The 14,202-nt window shown below is 44.3% G+C and overlaps 1 protein-coding gene across 1 annotated transcript in view; it reads right to left on the reverse strand.

Annotated features, from left to right (window-relative positions):
* Positions 1-2,461: 2,461 nt before the first annotated feature.
* LOC108545796 (dystrophin, isoforms A/C/F/G/H) overlaps positions 2,462-14,202 on the reverse strand; it is a 460,097-nt gene continuing 448,356 nt past the window's right edge. The window contains exons 44-54 of the mRNA XM_017897579.1: positions 8,800-9,059; positions 7,756-7,914; positions 6,722-6,858; positions 6,170-6,374; positions 5,955-6,040; positions 5,553-5,880; positions 5,378-5,489; positions 4,652-5,290; positions 4,337-4,451; positions 3,829-3,936; positions 2,462-3,064 (exon numbers count right to left, since the gene is read on the reverse strand). Coding sequence (XP_017753068.1) covers positions 2,964-3,064; positions 3,829-3,936; positions 4,337-4,451; positions 4,652-5,290; positions 5,378-5,489; positions 5,553-5,880; positions 5,955-6,040; positions 6,170-6,374; positions 6,722-6,858; positions 7,756-7,914; positions 8,800-9,059 — 2,250 coding nt within the window. The 3' untranslated portion in view covers positions 2,462-2,963. The remainder of the gene's footprint in view (positions 3,065-3,828; positions 3,937-4,336; positions 4,452-4,651; positions 5,291-5,377; positions 5,490-5,552; positions 5,881-5,954; positions 6,041-6,169; positions 6,375-6,721; positions 6,859-7,755; positions 7,915-8,799; positions 9,060-14,202) is intronic.

Genomic DNA, 14,202 nt, shown 5'->3' on the forward strand with positions numbered 1-14,202 from the left:
TCTCTATGAATCGGTAAAAGTCTCTCCACGTCGTTCTTCTAAAAATGTCCTTTTAGAGGCTTTTTGGAATTCGCTTATCCACGAAACTCGATGACTTTAACTGGACGATTACGAAATAACGAAAATCTACTTGGTACGAGATCGAGCGTGGTATCTGTCGTTCGGTAACCGGTATTCAATGAAAACGTGCCATAATAGGAAACAGTTACGCTCGACCTTCTCCGATCTTAGCGTACACTAAAATTTCTGCTTACGTATTTTGGTATACGTGTCACGTATCGATGACTCAATCGAGTGTACTTCAAGTCCAACGAACGTATGATTTGCAGTAGCAACGAGAGCTAGTTGAATTTCGTTGCTTCGTTCGTCGGTTTGCCAACATCTTCGCGAGTTAATTAAATTTATCCCTGGCTTCGGAAATATGTACCTCGCATGTACATTCATTAGAGGTCGGGTCGAACGTGAGAATATTTACGATTAATCCTGTTCCAGGTAATCGCAGTTCCGTTACCGTTTCTCGAAATTATATCCACTCGAAATGAAATGAAATTTTGAAATCGCGAAAAACGAATTTTCGGATTCTAGTAATACCGAGAAATGTTTGGGAATGAATTACGATTTGATTTATATTCGAATTGTAACGAGATTTGGGAGCATTCGTTGATTAAATGATAAAATATGCGTTTCCTCGCGAGGAATATGGACGGGCAGAAGATTCGAGTCTCACCTGGGCGTTACGCCACTGCGTGGGACGATGCACAGTGCAGTCGGGCGATGCACCAAGGTCGAGGCCACCTATGCCACTACCTGAGAGTGCATCTTGGCTCGTGCATACGTGTGCGAGCAACACGCGTTGCGTGTTCGCGTTAGCCGCACGCGAACCAGTGTTAAGTGCAAAGACCTCCCTCGCGTGTTTCAGAAATACTCGTTAATTTGACGAGCGCGACTTTGCACGGCTCACCGTGCAATTTTCGCGACGAAACCGCTCTCTTATTTCCATTACTCCTCGCCACAAGACAAATCGTACGTGTTTAATCGATTACACGCGATCCTCTCGCTTTTTATCCTATTTCACGTGGATCCTATACGAGCACGAATTATCCTTTGTCCCGTTTCATACCGATTCATCTTCTCATTCATCCTATTCCATTTCCTCCAATTTGTTTCCCAATATTTTATACGACCTTCCCGTACAGTTCACGTTTCATTTGCTCGCGAGTATTCGTCGAGTAAGCACGAACGTTGGGGTACCGGCATGCAATCTAGGGAGAAAATGATGATACTAGTGAAATTCGATCCAAGGGAATGGTATTTTCCTGGTTTACCGAACGTTGCGTTCTTTCGTTGCTCGTCGAATTATGATTCAACCGATACATGTATATCTTTTTCCTCGCGCGATGTATCTGCACGATAAGATAGTCGTATTCTTGTATTATTTTTAAGCGGGTATCGTCTTTCCATGTTTTACCGCAGCGTCACGCATACCGAGTGCAATCACGCCTGACCATTCGATCCTTTCTTTCTTGTCGATTCACTTACGGTTTCCGTCGAAGGATGATTAAAACCGGATCGAATGGAAACCAGTCAAGGTAACGTCCTTGCGACGCGGATGGTCCGCTGGCGAAGAAATTCGGTTTCACGAGTGCTCATCGATCAATCTGCCAATAATTAATTGTACCCGTGCGAGTTTATCGTTATCGGGTCGTTCTTTCGAAGCTCGTGTTCTTCCACTATCATGCGTTTTTCCTTTTTATATCATTCCCCTATGCTTCTCAGTTCTCGTACCCCTGGGACGTTTGGCGAAGGCAGAATGCGGCTAGCCGACGAGGAGGATTACAGAACAAGGATATTATTTTCTAGACAACTTTATTACATATCAGAATACAGCCTACAGTTTGTAAATTAGATGCTTATCGATATAATCTTAAATATAAGTAACATCCGGCAGGCTTAAATAAGAGACATTGCCATCTAAAATCCATTAAAAAATATGAAAAAACGATCGTAACCGGATAAAAAATAAATTTGAAAGTCATAATGCACATTGCTTTGCTTTTATTATTGATTACAAAAAGTCCTCAGCGTGTACGTGACTGTAACGTGTCTCTGTTTCATGTATCCACGTATATATTGTAGAATTACGGGAAGATGTCAGGTATATGAATTTTTCCTTTCATACCCTCTGTTCTTCTCGTTTCGTTTCTTCCTTCTCGCTTTTCCTCTCGTTTTCATATGTCATCTACAGTCGCATAACATGTACAACGTGTATGTCATTTAATGTCGAGGAAGAGCCCGTGGCAGTGAACAGAATGGGTATGTAAATATAACCTACGATCTAGAATAGAGTACGTGATTTGATACATTGCTTTTGCATGCATTGTTAATGATATTTCCTTTCGTTTAATTCTCTTATAATCATTACATTTCATCTTCATCTTCTTTATAGTTTTGTATTTTTTTTTTTTTTTTTTTTTTTTTTTTTTTTTTTTTTCTTTAACTAGCAAGCATTTAACAATTGATTCGTTTCCTTCCATTGTTTTCCCCCTTTCATCTCCTGGTACGATTATTCTTTTTCAATGATATGACGTGTCAATATGTAGCAAAGTACCCTCAATATGTACCCTCAGGGAGCCGCCAAAGCCAAACCATAATCGTCTTAGTCAATATAATTTAGCTATACAACGGTGTATATCAAAACTTATAAAATACCCAAAACCACTATGGCGACTGCCCTGACCCTGCATTTTTGCGCGATATTCTTTTTCCTTGATATGCGTTTAGAGCCAGGCTTCTTATTGGTCATTGATTTAAAACGTTTAAAAGTTCGTGGATCTCGCGTGCGTGTATTATGTATATGTGCGTGATCGATCGAATCGGTATCGTTTCTTTTCATATCGTCACGTGTCCATCGATATCGTTGAGACGTAAGACAATATCCCCGAACAGAGTCGCGGTAATAGTCGTTATTTGAAAGCCGGCGGTGGTGCCCTCTGTCCGTTCGTTTTCGACGAGTCCTCGCTGGTCATCACTGTCACCAGTTCACCGACTACTTTCCCTAAGTCTCCTAAAAGAGAATTTCACCACTTGAATTCTTTTCTCCTGATTGATCTTCTGCTCCCTCGTTTACTAGAATTATCTAATTAACATTATTAAAGATCACCTTTTCCTAAATACAAAAGAAAATTGTTATTCAATACTGAAGCATTTATACGTATCGACCGACTGCATGCAGGCATACGTGAATGATGGAAACAATGCCTGGCGGGTGTGTACTCGATTCGGGGATACGTGAACGTGAACACGCAGGGAAGAAAGCAACGAACAAACAAGTACATAAGAATAGAAATATATAGGGTGAACTAGTTAGAAAAGCTTGTACTAAATATTTCTTCTACCTTTGAGGATGTGAAAATATTATCTCTTCGGTAATTCGATAAAAACAAATTTACCTGTGCCAATACAAAGTTCTATCATCTTGAAATATGTTTCACCCTATACAACTGGCAATCGACAGAGATGTCAAGTATCTTTACGTCAGCGAGTGTACAAGACAATATTGAACAATATACGATCCTTGTTTTCACAAGATTAGATATGTTTGAAAGAACAGTGCGTACAAGAAGAATCAGCGGGAAAGAAGCGTTGATAGTCTCACCTTACATCCATTCTGTGGCGTGAAAAACAGGAAAGCATTGTTATTGTTAAGCAGAAATGAGATCGTGCATAAGAAACGTTCGACATAGCAGTTTTTCTTTTTTTTTTTTCTTTAATTACACTACATATAAAACGTGATCGTACTGATCAAAGTACACGAAGAATGGAACGAACCTGCCATGTGCAAGAGATTGCCTACGTTGTGGGCAACGCTGTGAGAATGCGGTGGCGGTGGTGGCCTCTCTAAACTGCTCACTCTTCCTTCGTTCGAGCCTCCACCACCTACGTCCATACACCCATACCAATAAGCTTTATGCTAATCTCCTCGGCACTTTGTGAAACGCTCATTAATATGCAGTTAGTATCTAATAGCGTCAGAAATACCCCGTCGCCCACTTATTTTGAATAACGAGTATAACTCCAATGGCATATACGCCAGCATTGCAAATGATTTGAACTCCATGTGTAATGAGTACGGAAGAAGATTTCATCTGTATGCGGTGGCTGTTTGAATTAAATAATAAATGACGCGGAAAATTAAAGATTGAAACGTGATGAGTAATGTTCGTGTGAATGATGATGGGAATTTAATTCACCAATTCCATTCATGACTGAAAAATAAAGTGTTGCTCTCTATGAAATTTTAGCATGAGGTTGATGCTTACGTTTCTATTTAACATACCTGGAGAATCGTGATAATGTCCGTTCATTTTAGCAGGTGAATCTGTTGCCAATTGAGATGCAGTCACGCTTCGCGTTTGTAGTGTGCCCGTTTTTGATGGCGAGGAAGCATTTGGCTGCAAAGGAAGGATAAAAATAATTAACGTTACGTGCGTAGGTTTCATCGAACAATTCTCAAAGAGATAATACTAAACTTAAAGAGACTCGCGCATCTGTAAATCTTGAGTAGCTTCATTCAACTACAGGAGTTATTATCCAACCATTACCTAACTACAGACACATCATTATCAAAGACAACATAACAACTACAACGTACTTCGTCCAAAAGTTGTCTGAGTCTCTGTAGTTGCGCTTCCAGCTGACGATTATGATCCTCGAGTATCTGCATGCGCGCCTCTAATCTACCCTTATGCTGTCTCAATAATTTCGCCTCAGCGATCATGTCACAGTCAGGCTGTCGGTTACCGTGACCGTCTTCCGGCGTTGAGCCCGGAGTCTGTTTCGAGCGTAACCGTTCGTATTCCGCTTGGAGTGTTGCGTTCTCCTCCTCCAGCTCGCGTATCATCGCTTCGAGTTCCTCTCTCTGTTCAGCGTCGATAGCGGCCATCATCTGCACAGGGCTCCTGGGCACGTTCACATTGTCACCGCCGTTCAAGCTCTGACAATAATGGGCAATCAGCTGATGCTCGTCGTCACTGTCCGGCGTTGAGTTGCTTCTTGTACGCGATAACTCGACTTCCGCCAGCCGGGACGCGTACATTTCCAATCGAGAGTGCATGTCCTGGCTAAGGGAGCTATGTTGCGGCGAGGGCGCTGGGCTTTCGAGCGCGTCTCCCTCCAGAACAGTCTGCACCGGCAGATAACCGACTCTCGGATGCTTTTTGAAGTATCTCTTCGACTTGAATTTGTTCCGAAGCGCTCTCGTGAAGTCGCGCACGTCCTCGCCAGATGTGGTCTGCGAAATAAACGGGTATTATTGTCTCGCATTACGGATTTGGAGAGGTCGTTCCGTAAGGTATCGCAAAACAAGTGTGAACCTTACCGCTGTGCAATATTCCTGCATCGGATGCGTCAATTTGTGGTTCTTTGCCTTTCGGCCCGAGAAGAAGCAGTTCTGGCACATGTCGAAATTGAAGCATTTCAAACAACGATACCTGTAATCGGACGTCACACAATCTTCGTCTTAAATTCGTTGCAAACTGAGAAATATGTAATACCTGAATCCAGTGATAGGATATTCCTTGCATATGTTACATTTGGCTTGATGCTTTGCGCTCTCCGCGGCGGAGAGTCTATGAAGCACAGGCAACCAGACCATGCTCTGCGGCTCTTGTTGCAGCCAGCTCAAAAAGTGCACCGCTTCTATCTCATTTTTGTCTTTCCCAGCTTTCTCGAAGCAGCTGCGAACACTCGGCTCGATGTTCGATCCTCCGAATGCCGCCACTTCTCCCAGCTGCCTTGGCACTTGGATGCAGTCGTGCAACAATAAACCGAGCTTTCGTTGATCCACCAGTCTGTTTGGATCAGCGATCAGCCGGAACAGATCTGGAATAACGGAGTTACCATTACGTTCTGTACTCACGCCAAGAAGGAGCAAACGGAAATGGACCAATACTCACATCGATATTTCTCTTCCAAATGTCCCTTGCACAACAGGACCAGACCAACTTTGAAGGAGAGAACGCGAATCTGGCCGGTTCGTTGACTGAAACAGGACAACGAGAGCTTGCTGAGCGTTAAAATTTCAACACAACTGTCATTCTGTCAGGTGGATCGGGACGGGGGCAGGGATGCATGATTTATTTAATTACCAACGATCGTTGATCGTGCTCACCTATCGTACACGTTGAGGAGCCAGTTGATGGCCAAATCGATGCACAACGGCACGGACACTTGCGTCGGATTATCCGCCGTTATCACTTCGTACAGGGACGTCAGGACTGTCACCATGTCGGGAATGTCGATTAGTTTGTCGTTTTGCGCTCGGAGTCCGTGCGAATCGAACTGCTCTAATGCGGTGGAAAGACTCAACATGTCCACTGCAAACGAAAATGCGTGCGATAAATAAAAGAAATTGCGCAACGAGATACAGCGAACAACGAATTAACAGATGCGTGAATTAAAACACGGATCTAAAAAAGACAAGATATTTTTCGTCTCGTCGATAGAACCACCAGGATGAACACCACTGGTCGGCAAGCAAAACAGAACCATGCAAAAGATCAAATGCATCAACAACGACGGCGGTATGCGTCATCACTGGGACACGTGATTAATCGAGAAAATTACGACGATTAATGAACACGCACGATAGACGCTGGCTAATCACCAGGCCAGGGCCGATCGTCGTGGAATAAAAGCGATCGGATTAGAAAAGAATACTCACGGCACAATCGCTTTTGCACGGTGCGCAGCTTCATCGCGGTCCTGTACGCCGAAAATCGTACTTCGTTCAGGTCCGCCAGCGAGGACATCAGCTCTATCATCTTCGGATGATCCCAATGGGTGGTCTCCGACTGATGGCTGTAAAGCGTTCCATGGGATTAGAACGATCCGATCCGGGATTAAAAGATTCATGAAAATTTTCACGCAACAGCCACGGATCCCTGAGCGAGAAGTTGGCAAAGTCGAGGATAGAACTTTGTTTAATCTTTATTAAATCCGGTCGCGATTCTTGGCTCGAGCCGCAAGCCAGGTTTTAAGAATTTATCCACGGCCCGGCGAATTCGCGAATTCATCGGATCCCGTGGTCTCCGCGATCATCCGGATATAGGGGCGAACCAAAATCGGCTTTAACTCTCGATTGAGGCCCGCAAGATGGAGTCGAGGCGAACCGCTCCGCTCTTGCCAAGCATCTCGCGGTGTTCGCGGTGATAACGAGAAAGCGCAATCACGGCGACGAAATTTAAGGGTGCTAGATGTATCGTCTATTTGGCGATACAGAAATCGTCGACAGGACTTCACGTCAAAGCGAAACGCGATACCGGCGACTAATTAGAAGCCACGACACGGGCAATATCATGCGATACCCATACGCGATTTTGTTTTCGATCAAGATTAAACCTTTTACTCCACCAATCGCGATTCTCGCTGTACCAGTTACGCAATCAATATTCCAGCCCGTCAGTCGAGAGTTAAGCCTCCCCCGGTTCAAATCCGGTCGCCGATCTAAATTGGAATTTCTATCGTTTCATCCATTTGCAAGCACGCCCGACTAAATATTCGCGGCTCGGCGTGAAATCCCGCAGACGGCACCGCCCGCCAACTTCTTATTGCCCTTCCCCATTCCGAATCACGATTGTGTCTCATCAATTATTCGTTTGTTCGCGTTTTGAGATCGCGTGGTGCGGATCCGCTCGGCCATTTCTCGCCGGCAAATTTAACGGGCCAGTTCGGCTCGGTGGAAGGAAGATCGATTACTTGATATAGTAAGGCACTTTGGCGGGTGTGAGGGCTCTCTCCCATGGTGGTTCCACGCTGCTCGCGAGGAAAGCCTGGCTACCCGGAGTGCTGCCATCCTTTCCAAATCCGCTTAGCAACTTGTAACGCTCGTCAACCGCCACTTGCAGCACCTTCCACCTGCGAAAACACGAGAAAAACTTAGCGTCTTCTGACTGGTCGCCGGAAAGTAAGCAACGTTCGTGTGCCGACGAGTAAATTCGACGGATTAGTCAACGTCCGACGAATGAACGCGGATGGGCAAAAGGAGAAAAAGGGGCCAGCGCACTCGGCTTCCCGAGCCATTTCCACTTCGCGAGAACTTCGATTTTCCTTCGTTGCGATTACTGCCGTGAAGGGTGTCGAGGTACGTTACGTTATTTGGGTAATTGGAGCGATAAACGGCGAGCTAGAGTTGCGTAAGGACGCGGATCGTGTTGCGCGGAGGGACGGTGAAAATCGCTTCGTTTAACGTGTATTTAGATGCGTGGAGTAGACGGGGTGTAGCGCTGTTGTTTAAAAGCCTTGCTTTAAGCGCGTATGCATGACGTTCGTTTCAATGGACCCGCGTACACCTGCTGAAATTTCCCTCTCGAATGCAACGTGTGTTTATGATAAACAACCGAACGGTTCCCGGCGCGAGTTCCACGAACAGTCGATATCGTATTTATTATCGTGTTCGAACGCGAGATATCTCGCCTGGCTATTTAATCTCCCGCGACGTTGTGCAAACACTCTGCACGATTAACTTGAAAAATGTACGGGGGGATTTTCAATTCCTTTCTTTTCGCGCATTTTCCTTAAATCCGCGAATTTATTTCCCAACGACCGGGGGGCGACTCGAACAGACAGCGTCGAAATTCGGAAATTCGACAAAGGATTCGGGTTCCAATTTAAAGAACCTCGGAGATGAGATCGGTGTAACGAGATTGCTCGGTAGAAAGGACGAAATTCGGCATTTAAGTGGTCATACGAGTCGCATTAGCGTGACAAATTTCACGGAATTACGTTCACGGGTGAGGATACCTGGTGTTGAGATCTTCGAGTTTCGCCAGCAAAGCATGAGAAACGATGACGCTGCTCGAGGCGAAGACGCTCGCTTGATCGTTCGCGTACTCGATGCTCCTCTGGATCGGCAAGAGTCGTTCGCCGAATTTCTCCAATTGCTTCAGCAATTCCGTTGCCTCGTTCGCGTCGCTCGCATTCTGCCAGCCGCTCTGGATCGCCTCGGCGCCGGCCATCCGCGACGAAAGATCCTCCAGCGTCTTTTGGAACACGCATATTTTCTGAAACGAGAGAAACGACCGAATATAGATTATCCTGGCGTATATACATCTGGCAGGGACGTGCAACGATAATACTCCCGCGGACCAGAGGGCTGGGGGTCGAGCTAGAGGGGTGAGGCCACTTTGGCAGGCTTAAAGTCGAAACTTTAACGCAATTTCTTCTCTCGCGAAAGTTTTGCCGGTTTAAACGTTTTGCTCGTCGCGCCACGATTTTACCGGAACGTTAAACGCCTTAAGTGTATAATACGCGCGATAACTTTCCTTTCTTTCCTTTTCTTTCCCTCTTCGTGCGCCCGGTCGTTGTAAACTGGAAGAAAAATTTGTCTTTAATCTGGCCGGAGCATCGTGTACGGTTTTGTACAGCGTCGGGGAAGTCGGGTGAATTAATTTATCGAAAAAAGAAAAAGGTGTCGGGGAAATGGAGATAGTCGTAGCAGACCACCGCAGGTGCATCGTTGCAACCCTGGGAAAAAGATGTCGCGGAATGTCAGAGAGCGTTAAAACGAGCTTTTGCTTTTTTCTTATTCCGATGTTCCCTTTTCCCTGCATTTTTCTTCCCGCCGCTTGTTTTACTTCGCTTTGTTTTAAATGGGTATCGATCGTCATGGATGAATGAACACGCGCGTTCATTCATAGCTCTGATTCATAGCTCGGCTTGATATATGTGGTTTAACCGTGTATTATATGTACACCGCTAGTCGCGTATATGCCCTGTCACATTTTCAATATCGGCAATTTCGTACGTTCAATTCCACCCAAAGCTGTTATTATCGAATTTCTTGTACGTATTTCTACAGAATTTTAGGATACTATACTCGATAGTCGTTTTTGGCTTCGAGAGATATAAAATCTTCAAACCTACCCCCCTGATTGTATTTTCTATTTCTGGAAATTTTATTTTCCTTGTTATATTTTCATACTGTATTATTATATTCTTGTATTTGTAACATTTTATCTCTGTATTTTTTGGTGCTTCCAAATTGCTTTTTTAATTTCCGCAATTTTTATACTGTTGTTTTTCGCTGATATTTTTCTTGGTAGACTTTCTTCTACCGCTTGCTCTGTTTTATTTGATTATCTTTTTCATTACCACTGCTGGAATTTTTATTGTCGGAATTCTTTCGCGACCTCTATTTTATTTAATGCCGCACTTTTGCTGTATACTTCTTAAATTTCCCGGAATTTTTTATCATTTTTCTTTTCTCTTTGTGTTCCCTTTTTGTTATAGAAATTTCCATCCGTAAATTCGCTTTCTCCGAAATCAGAAATTTTTCAGACTTTGAATTTTGTCACCACGGTAAAGTGCAAATCCCAGGAAAGTATCGTGGGATGAAAAGCTGCTTTTCCTTTTATAGGCTGATAAATTATTTCCCAATATTGATTCGGGATAACTCACTTAATTCCCACAGAAATAACTAGAACCGAAGAGGAAATTCAGAAACACGTTCGACAGTGGTCAAATAGGCATCAGAAACGATTTTGGAGAAAGTGATCATTCACTGACACTCTACCCAAACAACACACCAGAAATCATTGGTTGGGATATATATTATATCTGTCCATGACAGGTAATTGATCGAGAGGTAGAGTTATGACAGCGCGTTGACCACTTTTCAGTATCATTTTGACACTGGCGGAAAACCGAAATTCGCAGAGAAACTAGATTCGAAACCCTCGTAAAAATTGTCGAGTGTCCACCCATCTCTTTCGGCTCCTCCACGAGTGGTATTTAACTTGAAAGACCACCACACCCTCCATCACCGACTAGGTGCCACCTCAGTACTTTCACCTTTGACTCGAATAATTTTTAATAAGGTAGATAAGGAATAAAATTTTGGTAGATTTACAAATTTTATTCGCACAAATGAAATACTCCAATTATTCCAATTAGTATACCACCTGATCTCTTTAATATTAAATATACAATTAATAGGATGAAAATTCATAGTAAACTTTCCTCGACCTGTCTTCTAAATTAATTTCACACTATCAGTATAAACCTTGATAATGCAAGTTACTTTGATATGCATGAAAAGTTGATTAACCAAAAAATTAGATAAAATTTGTGCCCAAGGAAGCTACCTCGTAATTTTCGTCCATTAAAAACACTATATTTTCCACGTGAGAGAGAGATATTCACGGGACCATTTGCCAAGAAAACATTCATCGCCAAATGTTGGAGAAACGGAGGGGGGAGTAACCAGTTTCCGCGGTTGGCACCGAAAATAGTGTTTCCCGAATGAGCAGACATCGCTGCCCGCGGGAACGACGCCGGCGTCCGTCGGTCGAAAAGAAAGTTGCAAGCGTAATTGTCGGGAGCCGAGAAGTTTATGGTCATGAAAATCACGTTTATGGTTTACCAGGTTTTGCGCGGCCGCGCGGTACACGGGTCAGTCGTGAGTAATCGTTGCTATTAAAATTCGTTATAAATCGTGGCCGAGTCGCTCGTATTTCGCAGCCAGCTAGAAGACCCCGACTGCGTCGCGATAAAGACGCTAATAGCGAGGCGACGAAAGCGGTTTGTCCCACGATAAGGTGACGATAACTCTGAGCTGGCAATGATAACGAATCGAATTTTCTGTATTCGCGATAATCCCACGATCATATTTCCTTTAGAACGAGTGATACAGCAGAAAAGAGGAATCGCCATTGAATTTTTGCAACACGGACAACCATTAAACCGATAAACGCGTTCTCCATTATGGCGGTCAGTGGTGACTATCTGATCGACCTTTACGTCCGAATCTTACTGGTCACCGATGATCGATTTGTAAAAATTGTCAAATAAATATACTGTATTTTTGTATAATTTAACAACGGTTAATTAAAATTAAGGGATGATTTTATCGTTCATATTAAGATAATAAAATCTATCATTAAAGTAACTGGAAAATGGAGGCATGTTCATCGCGCAATCTTAACCTTTGTTAATTTTCCTACCTCCGTTTTACCTCGGTTATTCGTTTAATTTCTGCTAGCAACTTGTTAGAAATTGCAGAAGGAAAGAGGAGGAAAAACGAAGTTGAGCAGCCGCTTGTAACAATTAGATTTCCCGAGTTTCTCTTTGTCAACCGTGGATAAAGCAGTTAGAAAATCGTCGGAGTTTTGATTAAAGTAATTCCGGGAAATTGAATCCCCCGTAGGGTTGTTTAAACGAGACTCAAACGGCGAGCAACAAGTTAATAAATATCTAATTGAGGGAAGCTGCGGAAAATCATACGTTTCGTCCTTAATTTACCACTTTTAGTCATCGGGTACGCGCAATCGAATTACAGGGCCGCTATATTCCACCCCCTCCGGCTCATTTCGCCGTTATATCCGTTCGTTTAACCACGGCTGGAAAAAATCACGGGGAACAAAAGTTTCTGGGCCACGCGATTCTCCGGTCGACGCGTTTCGATAAAAGAGCCGCGTAGTCGGGATAACGCGTCCCTTTTTCCGCTTCGATAAATTACGTTCGGGGTTGAGGAACGACGGGGTGGACTCGCGAACCAATGGGATACAAGGGCCGCGACAATAACCCTTAAACAACGCGTAACATCCCCTTTCAGGCCAGTCCCGACGACGCGAAAGCTGTCGCGTTTTCCATTCATTCGATTACTCTCCATTCACCCGTTGCACCCTTACTTCGCTCGTTCTTCCCTTAAGTCGCTCTACCTCTTCGCGGTCGAGAACCACCCCGCGTTGGGAACACCCGTTGCAACTTGCCGAAGGGAAAACGATTGCCACGGTGTCGGCGCATTTCCACCCTGTCCTTCGCTTTGCTTACGCGTTCGGCCGCTCCTTTTGCTCCCCATTCCGCGTGAAAGCAAGGGAAATAGGGTTTTCAGGAGAAAAGGGTTCGGGAATGGATTAAACGAAATGATTTCGCGCCGGTTCCGCGGTTCATTCCTTCACGAAGCGATTTTCGAATCGGGGTAGTTTTGTTTACCTCTGTCAATTCTTTGCGGCACAGGATTTCAGATAATAAAAGGACCCATGTTGCAAAGAAATTTGGTTCAACAATCGATGAGCCTGTATTGGCACGTTGAATGTTGTCAACACAAGGGAACAAATTTATAACGTTTGTCGAAGGTATCGCCAATATTTCATAGGCTTTAGGTAAATATGCAGCTATCGCAATATTTCCAGATGGGCCTAAAAATGTCTCACCATGCATTACTGTGCATCAAAAAGATGGAATACTTTTAATCCCAGCGTGCCCCAAAGAGTTAAATAAAAGGTTGTCAAACCGAATACTCAAGCATCGATGTCATTTCTTAAGTCTCGCGATTGTACATAGATTAATTCCTCTTTTCTGTCGACACTGTTCTTCGAAACGTTATCTATTTTTCCGTGTAAAGTAAATAAGCGAGACCAGCGCTATCGCACTGCTATATACTGTAGTTCTTGACAAGACTTTTCCAATAACCTTAGACACCTGAACAGTTAAATTAGCGATATACCAGCAAGATACTCGTTATTTTCCACATATTATATTGATCTACGATATCGTACATGTGTATGTCCCTCGCAGAAAACGCGTTAATGACCTACGCGAGCAATTTCCTTCCGACATCGTGGGACCACCGAGTCAGTCACTCGGTCCGATAAGTTGTCCATTGCAATGGACCTATTGTGGGAAAAATCCAAGCCAAATCCCGACGCTAGGAACGTCTCGAGCGAACCCAAAAATCCGGCGTTTTAGGGTTAAGAAGGTTCTCCACGGAGGGTCTGAAAAAATTCGGAAATAATACATGGAGCGAGAACGCGGGGGTAAGGAGGAACGTACAGAGGACAGAGGGTGAACAGAGGGCGGCGAACAGAGGAAAAGGGGAAACAATAGGCAGAACGAATGGCGGAAGGGAGAGCAGAGAGACGCGGAGAACAGAGAGGCGGCGGTACAGTGGAAGGAACGGCGGGAAAAACGCGAAGAGGGAGGGAAAAGGGCTGGTTGCGGAAAGAGCAACGGGGAAAACGAGGGAGGGAGACGGAGAGAGGCGAACAGTGGAAAAGGGTTGGGAAAAGTCTGCATTTGCATTCCAAATAAACGTCGACGACGGACGCTAAATCGCTCTAATTAGTCGTCCCGCTATGAAAGTACTTTAAGCGCCGCTTGTTCGGCATCCAGAGCGCGTTCTTAAAGCGGGAAAAGCGAAGAAAA

Source organism: Eufriesea mexicana, unplaced genomic scaffold (assembly GCF_001483705.2).
Source record: "Eufriesea mexicana isolate 0111107269 unplaced genomic scaffold, ASM148370v2 scaffold549, whole genome shotgun sequence".
Lineage (NCBI taxonomy): Eukaryota > Metazoa > Arthropoda > Insecta > Hymenoptera > Apidae > Eufriesea > Eufriesea mexicana.